This window comes from Tribolium castaneum, chromosome 9 (genome assembly GCF_031307605.1).
Source record: "Tribolium castaneum strain GA2 chromosome 9, icTriCast1.1, whole genome shotgun sequence".
Taxonomy (NCBI): Eukaryota; Metazoa; Arthropoda; class Insecta; order Coleoptera; family Tenebrionidae; genus Tribolium; species Tribolium castaneum.
In genome coordinates, this window is record NC_087402.1 from 2,961,351 (window position 1) to 2,977,580 (window position 16,230).

The window sequence follows — 16,230 nt, forward strand, 5'->3', positions numbered from 1 at the left end:
CACTGTTTCTATGTTTTGTAATACAACTTTACCACTACGTAGAAACTCCCGAAAAATATAGGTGAATAAGAAACCAACTCATCCATTTTCAAATCGTACAAGAAACCGCTTACACTTAGGTGTATTACAAACATTGTCCAAAGGACAGTTTTGGCAATTTTTGATTGAAAAATGTCGGATGACATCAGTCTAAGCACTTTTAAGTAGTCTTCTACAGAGGAACAAGTTGATTTTTAATCGATGTTAAAGTAATAGTCACCCTTTATTATAGTTTTGTAAAAAATCTCCATTTTTTAAATTTATTTCGAGGGAAACTTTATCTGTTACAAGTAGTTCTAATTCTAGCTCTTGAAGGTAAGTTTGTTTTTTTAAAGGTTTATCTGCTAATGATAATTATTATGGTCCTTAATTTTTATCATTACAACCAAATGTGCTGTATCATCTGTACTTAATGTGTCTTTGTATATTTTAAACCTCAATTAGCTTAGACAACAGCAATTATTGCCCAATTAGCCACTTAAAAGAGACCGAATTTTAGAATGATTTGTTGTCACTACGTCGTAAGAAAAGAAATCTTGAATTTTATTAGAAAAAAGTTTTATTAAAAAAAATATATTCTAAAAAAATACACTATTTTTGACACTTTTTTTGAGGGGTTACTCGTCTTTCGTTTAAAAAGCACCCCTAAATATTTTCTTACATCACTAGGACTGGAACTGTTGGGAGCTAAAAAAACAAAGCCTTGACATTAAACTTTTTATTTTTGTCTATTTTACTATTTGTCGTAAGCCTAATGTGTTATTTTTGGTAAATAAAAATCCATTTTAATTCTTTTTTTAATTTAAATGGTGTTTTATATAATATTCTGTGGTCACTTAAGGGATTCATCTTTCTTAAAACATATTTAATTAAAGGCTGTAAATTGGTGACTAACAAGTGAATAAAAGTGATTATAATTTATGTACGGAAAGAAAATTACGAGTATGTAAATATTTTATAAGTGAGAGGTGGATTATTTTGATCTTAAACTTCAAAGTGCATACTTGCTACAACTGAAACAATTGAATAGATGGCTCGAACAATCTACAAAGTAATTGTTACAAAAAATGCTCATTACCACCATCTAACGTACCCCAAGTCCGAGTTCGTAATTGACCGCATATTCTTCAGAAAATTTGATTTTCCACGGTTGCATCAGATTGATCAACATAACTAAATAATTTTTTTTGTTCGAATCGTTAAAATAGTACCATTCGATTTTCCCCAATAATGTCGAGAGTGCACTATCGTACTGAAGAAATCAAATTATGTAAACTTTAAACATCAGCCATAACTTAATAACAAACTTCAGATTCGATTGCTTGTCCGGCTGTAATAACAGCCCAAAATGTGGCAACAGCCCCAACACATGCAACAGCTACTCTAGGGAAATGTTCCCGGTAAAATTTACCCTAAAAAGTCTAGTTTTATCAAATGTTTTTCCACCCAAAACCTACCGAAAAAATATAAAACGTCAGACTTATACCCAGCAAGCACCCACACAACGAATAACCTACAATAAAAACACGCATATCTCCGACTTTCTTGTTGGAAATCCTACAAATCAATGGAATAACAAGTAATTGTCTGATTGCTAATTTACACCAAAAATTCTTGATGTCTCATGATACAAAATTTAAGTCTCTCATAGACCACTTTTTGGAATCCTTTGTCGTAAAACAGCTCATTTTCCTTCCTTTTATCCGGATTTCCAATACTGGCCACATACTCAGTGAAGATGATTATTTGGTAGCGCAAGTGTTGCGAATTATAAATTACTTGATAAACGTGTACTGTCATCGCGTAGCCAAAAATCAGAAACGTTGACCTATACAGCCCATGAAGCAGATTTCTATGATCTGGATAATTTTCTTCAATAAATCGCACCGCGTAGAAAGTCTCATTATCGCTATCCAGAGGCAAGAAATACAAGTATGAACCAATGAAAGTGACAATGCAGTTAAACACTACAAAAATCTTGATAATTTTATTTTCGAATTTAATTTGGGAATAAATCTCATCTCCTGCACAGTCTAAAGGCCACAAGCGAAACTCTTGCTTCAAATTGGAGATGAAGTCGTCTTTCAGTACCAGGGTCAAGAGTGCCATCATGCCCTAGAGTGACTTATTCCTTCTCGTTCCTTACAAAAATTACTTACGTAAAAAGATCCGAAAAATACAGGACCGTAAAAAACAAATTCCTTAAAATCAAGCTCGTTCACCAGCAGAGCACGAAGTGTTAACAGATCCACAATAAGGTGTACCCCAAAAACTATTAATAAAATTAGTTTGACAAGTTTTGGTTGAAAAATATCGGATGAAATGACTTTAAGAAGCTTGAGACAATCGCCTGGAAAAACCCTTTGATCGATTTCATTAAACTTCGTGTTTTACGCCTTGCATTAAAGACTTTTCGGAATAATCCATTTTTTTTAGTTTTACTTTGTAGTAAAGAAAACACTTTTTCTACGAGTGGACTGGCATATAAGTGGACTAACATCTCACAAAACAGTTTATTTTGGGTATAGAAGTTACACAAATGATCAAATTAAAAATTTATTGTCGTGCTGATGAAGTCAACTTAAATGACGAAACACGTTAAGATATTAATCAGTGGATTGACTTATCGTTTGGTTAATAGGAAAAAATAATAATCAAGATCATCACTTCTTTATATGTTTTATCATAATGATATGACATCTCGGTTATTACAATTGCAATTACAAAATCACATTTTTGCATTATTTACATTTAAGGACAGTTTGATGGTGTATAAATAGTTCCTCAGTAAGACAATCAGAAGTTATCTATTCTAATTAAGAACAAATAACATACTCAGATGAATGAAAAAATCAATTATCAGAGTGATTTTTCCTCTGAAGTATCAGAAAAAAAGCTGTTGAACAATATTTTACAGATTTACAGAAAGGGAAACATGAATCTTTTGCTGTATTTGCAAAACTCAGTGCAGATTGTAATGAATCAAAACATACGAGCAACTTATTCGTAACATCTGAAAAATGTCTGATGACATCAGCCTTAGCACTTCTAGGTAGTCTTCTACAGAGGAACAAGTTGATTTTTAATCGATGTTAAAGTAATAGTCACCCTTTGTTACAGTTTTGTAAAAAATCTCCATTTTCTAAATTTATTTCGAGGGAAACTTTATCTGTTACAAGTAGTTCTAATTCTAGCTCTTGAAGGTAAGTTTGTTTTTTTAAAGGTTTATCTACTAATGATAATTATTATGGTTCTTAATTTTTATCATTACTACCAAATGTGCTATATCATCTGTACTTATGGTGTCTTTGTATATTTTAAACCTCAATTAGCTTAGACAACAACAATTATTGCCCAATTAGCCACTTAACAGAGTCCGAATTTTAGAATGAGTTGTTGTCACTACGTCGTAAGAAAAAAATCTTGAATTTTATTAAAAAAAAAGTTTTATTAAAATAAATATTTTCTAAAAAAATACACTATTTTCGACACTTTTTTTGAGGGGTTACTCGTCTTTCGTTTAAAAAGCACCCCTAAATATTTTCTTACATCACTAGAACTGGAACTGTTGAGAGCTAAAAAAACAAAGCCTTGACATTAAAATTTTTATTTATACATAAATTTTTGTCTATTCTACTATTCGTCGTAAGCCTATTGTGCTATTTTTGGTAAATAAAAATCCGTTTTAATTCTTTTTTTAATTCAAAAAGTGTTTTATATAATATTCTGTGGTCACTTAAGGGATTCATCTTTCTTCAAACATATTTAATTAAAGGATGTAAATTGGTGACTAACAAAACTACTCCAAGTTTTATGGGTGGAAAGTGATTATAATTTATGTGTAACTACTTTACGGAAAGAAAATTACGAGCATGTGAATATTTAAGTGAAAGGTGAATTATATTGATCTTAAGCTTCAAAGTGCATACTTGCTATAACTGAAACAATTGAATAGATGGCTCGAACAATCTGCAAAGTAATTGTTACAAAAAAGCTCATTATCACCATTTAACGTACCGCAAGTCCGAGTTCGTAATTAACCGCATATTCTTCCGAAAACTTGATTTTCCACGGTTGCATCAGATTGATCAACATAATTAAATAATTTTTTTTGTTCGAATCGTTAAAATAGTACCATTCGATTTTTCCCAACAACGTCGAGAGTAAACTATCGTACTGAAGCAATCAAATTATGTAAACTTTAAATATCAGCCATAACTTAATAACAAACTTCAGATTCGATTGCTTGTCCGGCTGTAATAACAGCCCAAAATGTGGTAACTGCTCCAACACATGCAACAGATACTCTGGGGAAATGTTCCCGATAAAATTTACCCTAAAAAGTAAAGTTTCATCAAATGTCTTTCCACCCAAAACCTACCGAAAAAATATAAAACGTCAGACTTATACCCAGCAAGCACCCACACAACGAATAGCCCACAATAAAGACACGCATATCTCCGACTTTCTTGTTAGAAATCCTACAAATCAATGGAATAACAAGTAATTGTCTGATTGCTAATTTACACCAAAAATTCTTGATGTCTCATGATACAAAATTTAAGTCTCTCATAGACCACTTTTTGGAATCCCTTGTCGTAAAACAGCTCATTTTCCTTCCTTTTATCCGGATTTCCAATACTAGCCACATACTCAGTGAAGATGATTATTTGGTAGCGCAAGTGTTGCGAATTATAAATTACTTGATAAACGTGCACTGTCATCGCGTAGCCAAAAATCAGAAACGTTGACCTATACAGCCCATGAAGCAGATTTCTATGATCTGGATAATTTTCTTCAATAAATCGCACCGCGTAGAAAGTCTCATTATCGCTATCCAGAGGCAAGAAATACAAGTATGAACCAATGAAAGTGACAATGCAGTTAAACACTACAAAAATCTTGATAATTTTATTTTCGAATTTAATTTGGGAATAAATCTCATCTCCTGCACAATCCAAAGGCCACAAGCGAAACTCTTGCTTCAAATTGGAGATGAAGTCGTCTTTCAGTACCAGGGTCAAGAGAGCCATCATGCCCTAGAGTGACTTATTCCTTCTCGTTCCTTACAAAAATTACTTACGTAAAAAGATCCGAAAAATACAGGACCGTAAAAAATAAATTCCTTAAAATCAAGCTCGTTCACCAGCAGAGCACGAAGTGTTAACAGATCCACAACAAGGTGTACCCCAAAAACTATTAATAAAATTAGTTTGACAAGTTTTGGTTGAAAAATATCGGATGAAATGACTTTAAGAAGCTTGAGACAATCGCCTGGAAAAACCCTTTGATCGATTTCATTAAACTTCGTATTTTAATAACCTTGTATTAAAGACTTTTCGGAATAATCCATTTTTTTTAGTTTTACTTTGTGGTAAAGAAAACACTTTTTCTACGAGTGGACTGGCATATAAGTGGACTAACATCTCATAAAATAGTTTATTTTGAGTATAGAAGTTACACAAATGATCAAATTAAAAATTTATTGTCGTGCTGATGAAGTCAACTTAAATGACGAAACACGTTAAGATATTAATCAGTGGTTTGACTTATCGTTTGGTTAATAGAAAAAAGTAATAATCAAGATCATCACTTCTTTATATGTTTTATCATAATGATATGACATCTCGGTTATTACAGTTGCAATTACAAAAACACATTTTTGCATTATTTACGTTTAAGGACAGTTTGATGATGTATAAATAGTTCCCCAGTAAGACAGTGAGAAGTTATTTGTTCTAATTAAGCACAAATAACAGACTCAGAAGAATGAAAAAATCGATTATCAGACTGATTTTCCCTCTGAGGTATCAGAAAAAAAGCTGTTTAACAATATTTTACAGATTTACAGAAAGCGTAACATGAATCTTTTGCTGTATTTGCAAAACTCAGTGCAGATTATAAAGAATCAAAGCATACGAGCAACTTATTCGTAACATCTGAAAGCAATTTATTAAAATAAAATTTTATGCCCATTTAAATTTGTACTGTAAGTCCAAACTTGTAGTCCAAAGTAATGCCCGCCAACGTGAATGTTAAAGGTTGTATAGTGTTTGACATAACAATTAGTAACACTTTTCTATTCTTAATATTCCACGTGTTCCAAGGGCATGTCATTAGCGTGTCAAAAACACGACCTGTCTAAAAATAAAATAATAACTCTTTCAAATGAATTATTTGACTGAGGTACTTCATCAGCTAGTGCTTGACCCGCTGCGGAAAAAGTGTACACAATGAGTCCATTACAAATTGTTATTACAACCAGACGTATTTTAAGTATGTTACTTGAACTCAGGAAAATCTACAATCACAAATTAAACTTTGAGATACCTTGGAATTTGTCTTATTACATAAAGAACAAAATACAAGACGGCAATAGAACCTAGAGCGCCTATGAAAAGAAAAACCGGCATGGCCAATTGTATTACACCAATTAATTTTCCCAAAGAGCTACAAAATTTAACCAAATGAGTAAAACGTGTAAGACAAGGTTAAATACAAATTTTGTACTCTCTCAACTTGACATGGTGCGATATACAGAGCTTCAACTTTTTCAAAACTGTCTTTTGGTAATTTGCATTATCCACAATATTTTCCTTCAAACTGCGCCTGACTGAAAGTTGAACAATTTTCTGGTTGACGAGTATCAACTGCAAATGTTCGTGTAAGATCCCATAAAGCATTAAAGCCGGCAGCCGAAACGCCGTGAATGCAATCATTGGAAAAGTTGAAAAGTAGAAATAATAAAATAATTTCCAACAACCAAAATATTGTTGAAACACTTGAATACATAAAAACCATTCGCTTTGGTCGCCCCACACTGGGAGCATAATTATGCCAAAAAGGGCAAACCAAGCCAACGTGAAATAATTTTGGATGTTTTGTCGAGCCGCTCGGTCATAAATATTTTTTTTTACTTGAGGACCACAACAATCGATTGGCCAAAAAAAGGACGTGGCTTCCATTTCCAGCATTCTGACCTGCTTTTCAATGATGATAGAGAAAGATTTGGCCGCTATTAGCTGGAATAATTTTTTCAGGAATTGTTTGTTTCTCGCATTACCTACATAGAGAAATACAGTCAGCATGCAACCATATCTTGTAATAAGCTCCACACTAAAATTCAGAACGATAAAATGGACTTGGAGCGAGAAACTAAATAAATGAAAAACGAGGCAAAACATGTTGTAAATCTTCATTTCCTTGCAATAAGCGAACTCAAGAAAGATTGTTTTTAAAACGATAAAACGATCATCATATACTCTTTCCCTAAACATGCTGTTAAAACTTCACTTCAAACTATGAGCAGACTGGATATGGAGACGATATTTATATTATTATTGATCTTCCAAATAATTAACTTTTATTGTAATAATGTAATAATAGGAGTATTACATTTTCTGTCTTCAATAAATTAGTATTAGATATTTAACAAAGTAAAATTTAATACGAATATTTGTTGAAAATTAAGAAACAAACTAATTATGACTAAACCAATACAAAATTAAGAGTTTTTTGCGAATTCTACATTTTATAACTTTTTTATAAAAATTACTTTTAACATACGCCAGTGTTATTAAAAATACATATTTCTTGATATATTCGATATTTTTATTTTTTTATTATGGCGCACACGGTCTTGTTACTACTTATTATCTAAATAAATAAATAAACCAATAGAATATCAGCAAGTTTGTAGAATTATAAAATTATATTATTATGCACTCTATAATAAATTCAACAGATCCCCTCCTCCTTCGAGTATATAAGCGCACTTTTGCGCAATAATTTTAATTTGAGAGAAGCTTCAGTTAAATAAAATGAAGAATCAGGAAATAAAAATATGTCGTGCCACTTTAACTGTGTTAAAATACAGTTTGATTTGGCCCAGCGAAGCGGACGAAATGAATCCAGGAAAGTGGTATTACATCCGTGTCGTAACTTTCATACTTTTCACTTGTCCTTGGGTCTTATCAGTTTTCATGCACCTTATTGTCTCCATAAGAAGTATGTACTTAATCCAAAGAAATTTTCTTCACTCAACCAATTCAGACAATGCTGATATCCATCTAAGCGAAGACGTTGCCCTGATGGTGGCTTTCACTGGTGTCTATTACATGACGATCATTTACGTGAAAAAGCAGCCAAAAGTGGCTTTCCTCTTGCGAGATTTGTCCTATTTTCAGTTCGGCAAACCGCCTGGATTTGACGAAACGGAACGAATTTTGGGTTTCTTATCCAAATTGACCTTTTGTTACAGTGTTATGGCAGTTGTGATTTACAATTACATTAAATACCGGCAAAAACCAGAATGTGAAAGAATGAATAAACTGAAAGGCTTGAAGGAAAACTGTGGGATGTTGACACCGACATGGTGGCCGTTTGAGATCAACTATTCGCCAGCGTTTCAGTTGATTTTTCTTTACATTTTTACTTCAACCCAAGTCATGATGAAACTTTCTTTGATGATCTCGTTTAATGTTCTCGAAATGGCGCATCATATCATTCTGAGGATAAATCACTTGAAAACTATGATTTTGGAAAGTTTAGATGAGCAAGATTATGAAGCGTCTAAACGAAAAATAAAAACTTGCATTTTGTATCATTTGGAAATATTGGGGTACATTTATTGCAAAATTTGCGATTTTTTAAGCATGAATTTTAGTTTTGCCGAACGGATGGATGATTGTTTTTCGAATGGAATGTTTGCTCATCTCACAATCACAGCTGCGATTTGTGGATGTTTGGAAAAACAATTCGTCGATGTATTGTAACTCACTATAAAAAAAAAATTAAGATTTATTTTTAGGGTGATAACCAACTAGGGTCTTTGTTACATATTTTTGGCTGGATTTTGGCTCTGTTTTTGGCTTGTCTTGGAGGCCAACATTTGATTAATGCTGTAGCTATGTTTTTTTTCTTCTTGATTTATATAGTTATTTATTTATACTCTAGAGTGAAACAATTTCTGACGCCATTTGGTCGTCTAAGTGGTACGATGCTGATTTACGTCTTAGAAAAGATTTAATATTTATGATGGCAAGGTCACAAGTAGGACTATACCTGAACGTTGGAGGGTTTGGAATTCTTTCATACGCCCTTTTTTTATCGGTAAAATCATACGTCTTGTATTAAATCTTTTAAGGGAAGTATTTTTTATAATTTTGTATTTTAGGTAATAAAAATGTCATACTCAATCCTCGCTATGTTAACTTCTTAAATTATACTTTGAACTAAGGCATTTAATTGTATTTTTAATCTTAGTACTATTATTATTGTCACATTATTGCACTGTACAAGGCTATGTCAATAAAAACAAAAAAAAACAAATCCACTTAACACAAGCTTTCAGCGTTTACTTTGTGTTTTTTAATCGGTACCAAAGTATGTCTTACCCTGCAAGTTAATATTCGATAAATTTAATAAGAAAATATCGAAATAATAATACGTTACCCGACTTTCAGACCCATATGGATTTTTTATAAGTAATAAGTCATCGATTGTAACAAGCATTTTTAAAAATCATTAAAAATGTTTCTACATTCTTACGACTATGAATAATTTACTAGGTATGAACAGCAAAACATCAGTGGTTGATTTTTATAACATTATTTTATAAACGTATTTATATTTTTTAATGAATATCTTTTACGGAAAAGACAAGAAAAACATTGAAACTGAAACAATTTCAGTGCAAAAACATTTTAATTTCTATGTAGTTACGTGCCGATGGAGAAATGCAAAAATGGTGGATGCGCCGGGAGAATTTATTATTTCAAATGCGATTTTTATTTACAGTTTATTTACTTTACTTATTTTTAATGTAATCTATAAAACACAAATTTAGTGCTCAATACAATCACTGCTTGTAATTATAATTACCGAGATTCTCGTTAAAAATTACCAAAGCAATTATTTTTTATAGACTTGACCACTTTACGTAAAATATTTCTTGAAAATAAGAATGTATGAATATGATATAAATTATCAAGAAAACTCTTAACATACAGTAAAGCACCCAAAAATTTAATTGAAAAATATATTTCAGTTTTTTTCCAAGCGAGAATGGGGTGTGATAATAAAAGAAAACTTTCTCAAACTTTGAATAATTTAATTGTGGTAAGAGTATGTGCTTTCTTAGAAGTACATTAACATTTTACAATGCGAATTAGTACCTCACACTTAGTTTAGATTATAAAGAATTAGGGCATACGTGTAACTTATCCGTATCATCTGAAATCTTATTATCAAAAAACTTTCGTAACCATTTAACTGCGTACCGTTAGTCCAAACTTATAGTCTAATGTAATACCAGCCAATGTGAACGTCAAAGGTTGAATAGTATTTGACATAATTATTAGTAACACATTTCTATTTTGAATGTTCCATGCGTTCCAAGGACAAGTTGTTAAAGTATCAAAAACGTGACTTGTCTAAAAATTGAGAGAAAATATTTTTAAGTGAAAAATAAGTGACTTAGGCACCTCGTCAGTTATTGCTTGTCCTGCAGCCGAAAATGTATACACAATGAGGACGTTAGTTATTGCACTTACAGCTAAACGTATTTTAAGAATGTGACTTGAACTTGAGAAAATCTAAAATCGTAAAATAAATATTCTGAAACCTTGTCATTTATCTTACATAAAGCACAAAAAACAAAATGGCAATTGAACAGATAGCCCCTACTAAAATAAAAACTGGCATGGCCATTTGTATTACTTCAATGAGTTTTCTCAAAGAGCTAGAAAATAGAAATCACAAATCACAAATTTAATTAGAGGCATAATTAAAAAAAATTACGTTTTCAACTTGACATGATGCGATATGCAGAGCTTCAACTTTCTAAAAACTGTCTTTTGATAATTTGCATCGTCCACAATATTTTCATCTAAATCGCGACTGGCTGAAAGTTGGGCAATTTTTTGGTTGATGAGTACCAACTGCAAATGTATGTGTAAGATTCCATAAAGCATTAAACCCGGCAGCCGAAATGCCGTGAAAGCTACCATTGGCAAAGTCGAAAAATAAAAATAGTAAAATAATTTCCAATACACTCCAAAATATTCCTGATAAACTTGAATACATAAAAACCATTCACTTTGGTCGCCCCACACTGGGAGCATAATTATTCCTGAAACTGCAAACCAAGCCAACGTGAAATAATTCAGGATGTTAATTCTCGCCGATCGATTGTAAATCAATTTTTTTACTTCAGGGCCACAACAATCGATCGGCCAAAAAAAGGACGTAGTTTCGACTTCTAACATTTTGACCTGTTTTTCAATAAAGATAGCGAAGGACATGGCCGCTATTATCTGTAACAGTTTCTTCAGCAATTACTAATGTTATGTGGCATCACTTACATAAAGAAATACTGCCAATATGCAACCATATCTTGTAATAAGTTCCGCACTAAAATTCTGAACCATAAAGTAGACTTGAAGTAAGAAACTAAATAAATGGAAAACAAGACAGGTTGTATTATAAATCTTCATTATTTTGCAATAAGCAAACTCAAAAAAAACTTTTTTGAAAACAATAAAACGGTCATCAAATGTTTTTTCTTTAAACATACTGTTAAATATTGTCTCAAATCATAAACCGACTGGAAAAACAGGAAATATTTACACTATCGATCTTCCAAATAGTTCTACTGTAATAACATAATAATAGGCTTATTACATTTATTCTCTAAATGGAAGTAATTATACTTACATAAAACCTCATGTCCTAATGTGTAAGATGTTACAATGTAAAATCATAATACTTAAACAAAATATATTTCGGGAAATTTTTAATTAATTATCTTCTAATTGGCGTTTAAATACAAGTTAAAAAAATAGTAATACCTAATTCAATTATAAATTTATTAAAAACATAAAGAAGCTTTTATGGTCCGAAGCCTTATTTTTGGCCGGAGGTACAGCTGAAGACCCGGAAAGTCTTAACAGTAATAAATTAAATACGATAATATCGAGCTAATGATACGTAAGTTAGTCTACTTTCAGATCCGTATAATTTTTTTTAAGAAGTTTATTTATTGTAATAAACATTTTTAATAATAATTATTCAATTACAATCAAATCTTAATTCGAAATTAACTTGACATTTTTCAAAGCTTTCTCAATGGCAAGTTACCTATTAGTAATTATTTAATAATTTAAAAGGCGACGCAAATATAATATAACAATAAGATAAAAATCTTTTGCTAAAAAAAAAACATACACATGCAGCAATAAAAAAGAAAATTACAAAATTAACGCGTGAAAAATGGTGGATGCGCCGGGGGAAAGCATTATTTAAAGACAATTTTCATTTACAATTTATTGTAAACTCAAACATCAAATAATTTAATTGCTAATAGTGTGAGCTATTCTGGGCAAACTACCATACAATAGATACTTTTTATGCTTAATGTGTCAGTTTAAATTGTACAGAATTAAAGCATATGTGTAACTAATCCGTATCATCTGAAATCTTATTATTAAAAAATAATGTTCGTACACATTTTACTGCAATATACCGTTAATCCGAACTTATAGTTTAAAGTAATGCCAGCCAATGTGAAAGTCAAAGGTCGGAGAGTATTTGACATAATGATTAGCAACACTTTCCTATTTTTATTGTTCCATGCGTTCCAAGGACAAGTCATTAGCGTATCAAAAACATGACTAGTCTAAAAATTACAAGAAAGTAACTTTATCAAGTGAATTATATGAGTAAAACACTTCGTCTGCTATTGCTTGTCCTGCGGCTGAAAATGTGTACACAATGAGTACATTAGAAACTACACTTATGGCTAGACGTATTTTAAGTATGTGACTTGAACTTGAAAAAACCTAAAACTGTGAAATAATGATTGTAAAACCTTGTCATTTTTCTTACATAAAGAAGAAAAAACAAGACGGCAATTGAACAGACAGCCCCTACGAAAATAAAAACTGGCATGGCCATTTGTATTAACTCAATTAGTTTTCTCAAACAGCTACAAAAAAATGTAAATGTTTAAAACTGTTGTACTCTACCTTCAATTAAATTTCTGATCAGAAAGTTTAACTGAAGGCATGATTGAATACAATTTTGTTACGTTTTCAACTTGACATGATGCGATATGCAGAGTTTCAACTTTCTAAAAACTGTCTTTTGATAATGTGCGTTGTCCACAATATTTTCACTGAAAATGCGCCTGGCTGAAAGTTGAGCAATTTTTTGGTAGATGAGCACCAACTGCAAATCTATGTGCAAGATTCCATAAAGCATTAAACCCGGCAGCCGGAATGCCGTGAATGCTATCATCGGACAAGTGGAAAAGTAGAAATAATAAAACAATTTCCAACAACTTCCAAAATATTGTTGAAAAACTTGAATACATAAAAACCATTCGCTTTGGTCGCCCCACACTGGGAGCATAATTATTCCAAAAAGTGTAAACCAAGCCAACGTGAAATAATTTAGGATATTAATTCTCGCTGATCGATCGTAAATCAATTTTTTTACTTGAGGACCGCAACAATCGATTGGCCAAAAAAAGGACGTAGTTTCGACTTCTAACATTTTGACCTGTTTTTCGATAAAGATAGCGAAGGACATGGCCGCTATTAGCTGCAACAATTTCTCCAGCAATTACTAATATTATGTGGCATCACTTACATAAAGAAATACTGCCAATATGCAACCATATCTTGTAATAAGCTCTACACTAAAATTTTGAACGATGAAATAAACTTGAAGTACGAAACTAAATGAATGGAAAACAAGACAGATCATGTTATAAATCTTCATTTCTTTGCTATAAGCGAATTCAAAAAAGATTTTTTTGAAAACTATGAAGCGGTCATCAAATTTTCTCTTCTTAAACATGTTGATAAAGTTTGTGGTGATTTTAGCGCAGCACGACTGGAAAAAACATAAATATTTACTCGTACTTTATTATTGATCTTCTTAACTGTTTCTACGTCTAATGTAATCACTTAATAACGGATTATTTCTTACAGAAAAGTAAATATAAATAGAAATAGATTTAACAAAATAACGATATTATGTGGGACAAAATTAGAAGCAATTGTAGTTGGACAAACAATATTAACAAATTTGTTTTATGATACTTTGAAAATTTTTAACATTTTTTAATTTCAAAGTCACCACCATTTGGATCAAAAATTTTGTTGAACGCATTTATTTTAAAAATAACATCATTTCTAATGTTTGCGGTTTATGTAAAATTATTCATTCATAGGAAACATTTTATATTCAGTATTTAAAACAACACAAGTTTAATTTAACATACGCCCAGGGTTTTCCTTTCATAAAATACACTTTTTTATAAATCTACTTATGTTTGTACGTAAATAAATAAACAAACTGTTGTCAGAAAAGTTTGTAGAATTATAGGGTTACATCTACACACTCTATAATATATTCAATAGATCTTCTGCAGCTCCACCTACAGCCAAGTTCTATATAAGCGCACCTTGTAAGCAATAATTTTAATTCAAAATGACGAATCTAGAAATAAAAATTTGTCGTGCCACTTTAAAAATTCTGAAATATAGTTTAATTTGGCCAAACGAAGCCGACGAAATGAACCCAGGAAAGTGGTATTACATCCGTGTTGCAACTTTCCTGCTTATCACCAGCCTTTGGGTCCTGTCTGTTTTTATGCACATAGTCATGTCTATAATACGTACGTAATGTGGAAAAATTATTAAATACTCATCACGTCGTAATTCAGACGATGCCGACGTACATCTAAGTGAAGACGTTGCCTTTTGTGTGGCTTTCTGCGGCCTTTATTACATGACGATGATTTATGTGAAAAATCAACCAAAAGTGGCTCTCCTTTTGCGAGACTTGTCCAAGTTTCAGTTCGGAAAACCGCCAGGATTTGAGGAAAAAGAAAGAATTTTAGGTTTCTTGTCACAATTTTTTTTCTATTATTGCGTCATGGCGGTAATGGTTTACAATTTGGTGAAATTATTGCAAAAGCCGGACTGTGAAAAGATGAATGAAATCAAAGGCTTGAAGGAGAATTGCGGATTGTTGACACCAACTTGGCTCCCGTTTGACATCAACTATTTCCCAGCTTTTCATTTAACATTTCTTTATGTTTTTATTTCAACGCAAATATTGATGAAACTAGCTTTGATAATATCGTTCAACGCGCTTGAAATGGCATATCATGTCATCCTCAGAATTGATCATTTGAAAATAATGATCACGGAATGTTTAGATCAGCGAAACTATGAAGTCTCGAGACGAAAATTAAAAACGTGCATTCTGTATCACTTAGAAATATTGAGGTTCGTTTAATTAACCGAAATTTTTTAATAATGACTTTTAGTTTATCAAACCGGCTAAACGACTGTTTTTCAAACATAATGTTCGCACACCTTACAATCACAGCGGCGATTTGTGGCTGTTTGGAGAAACAATTTGTCGATGTATCTATACCTAATTCCCTTAGATAAAACCTGAATATTTAATTCTAGGGGGATAACAGGCTTGGTGCTTTACTACATGTTTGCGGCTGGATTTCAGCTCTGTTTGTTGCTTGCATTGGCGGCCAACATTTGCTTAATGCCGTATGTTTTTGTCTCTAATTATTTTACACAAATGCTTTTATCTTAGAGTTTATCTATTCCTGACGCTATTTGGTCGTCCAAATGGTACGAAGCTGATGTGCGAATTAGGAAAGATTTATTGTTTATGATGGCAAAGTCACAAGTAGGACTGCATCTTAACGTTGGATCGTTCGGTGTGCTCTCTTTTTCGGTCTTTTTCTCGGTAAATTTGAAAATCTTTGAATAAATCTTGTAATAATGTATTTTAGGTGCTGAAAATGTCATATTCGATTCTTGCTATGTTAACTTCGTAAAATCAACAATGAAAGAAGTAATTAAAGTATCACCGATTGTATTGTGTTACGAAATTGTAACAAAAAATTGCTTCTTTATCTTATTTTATTTTTATTTAAACACGTATTTTTCAAATAAACTTGCACTTTACGGAGTTGCATAATAAGTGTAATAATAAAAACATTATAAAAGTACTATATTTTTAGTGTAAACAAGATCGCAAGCAATAAGACAAGATACTTTAAAAAATTTACGTATGAAAAATGGTGGATGCGCCGGGATAGTTTTATTTATTTTTGTATTACCACTGACAAAATTATTGTCGGGTTAAAACGGA

The 16,230-nt window shown here is 31.7% G+C and overlaps 1 protein-coding gene and 1 pseudogene across 1 annotated transcript; both read left to right on the forward strand.

Annotated features, from left to right (window-relative positions):
- The first annotated feature begins 7,841 nt into the window (after positions 1–7,841).
- Positions 7,842–9,383, forward strand: LOC107397726 (putative odorant receptor 71a). The gene is made up of 6 exons (XM_015978914.2): positions 7,842–8,046; positions 8,092–8,659; positions 8,705–8,804; positions 8,849–8,941; positions 8,995–9,150; positions 9,215–9,383. Exons 1-6 carry the CDS (start codon positions 7,860–7,862, stop codon positions 9,257–9,259), a joined length of 1,149 nt encoding a protein of 382 aa, XP_015834400.2. The 5' UTR covers positions 7,842–7,859; the 3' UTR covers positions 9,260–9,383.
- Positions 9,384–14,690: 5,307 nt separating this feature from the next.
- Positions 14,691–16,003, forward strand: LOC107397742 (odorant receptor 85b-like; annotated as a pseudogene).
- Positions 16,004–16,230: the final 227 nt, after the last annotated feature.

Excerpts from the sequence above, each read along its gene's own strand:
- LOC107397726 (XM_015978914.2), top strand. The coding sequence starts at position 7,860 with ATGAAGAATCAGGAAATAAAAATATGTCGTGCCACTTTAACTGTGTTA. Across the intron at positions 8,942-8,994 it reads GCCAACATTTGATTAATGCT|AGTGAAACAATTTCTGACGC; the intron begins GTAGCTATGTTT and ends TTTATACTCTAG. Across the intron at positions 9,151-9,214 it reads CATACGCCCTTTTTTTATCG|GTAATAAAAATGTCATACTC; the intron begins GTAAAATCATAC and ends TTTGTATTTTAG.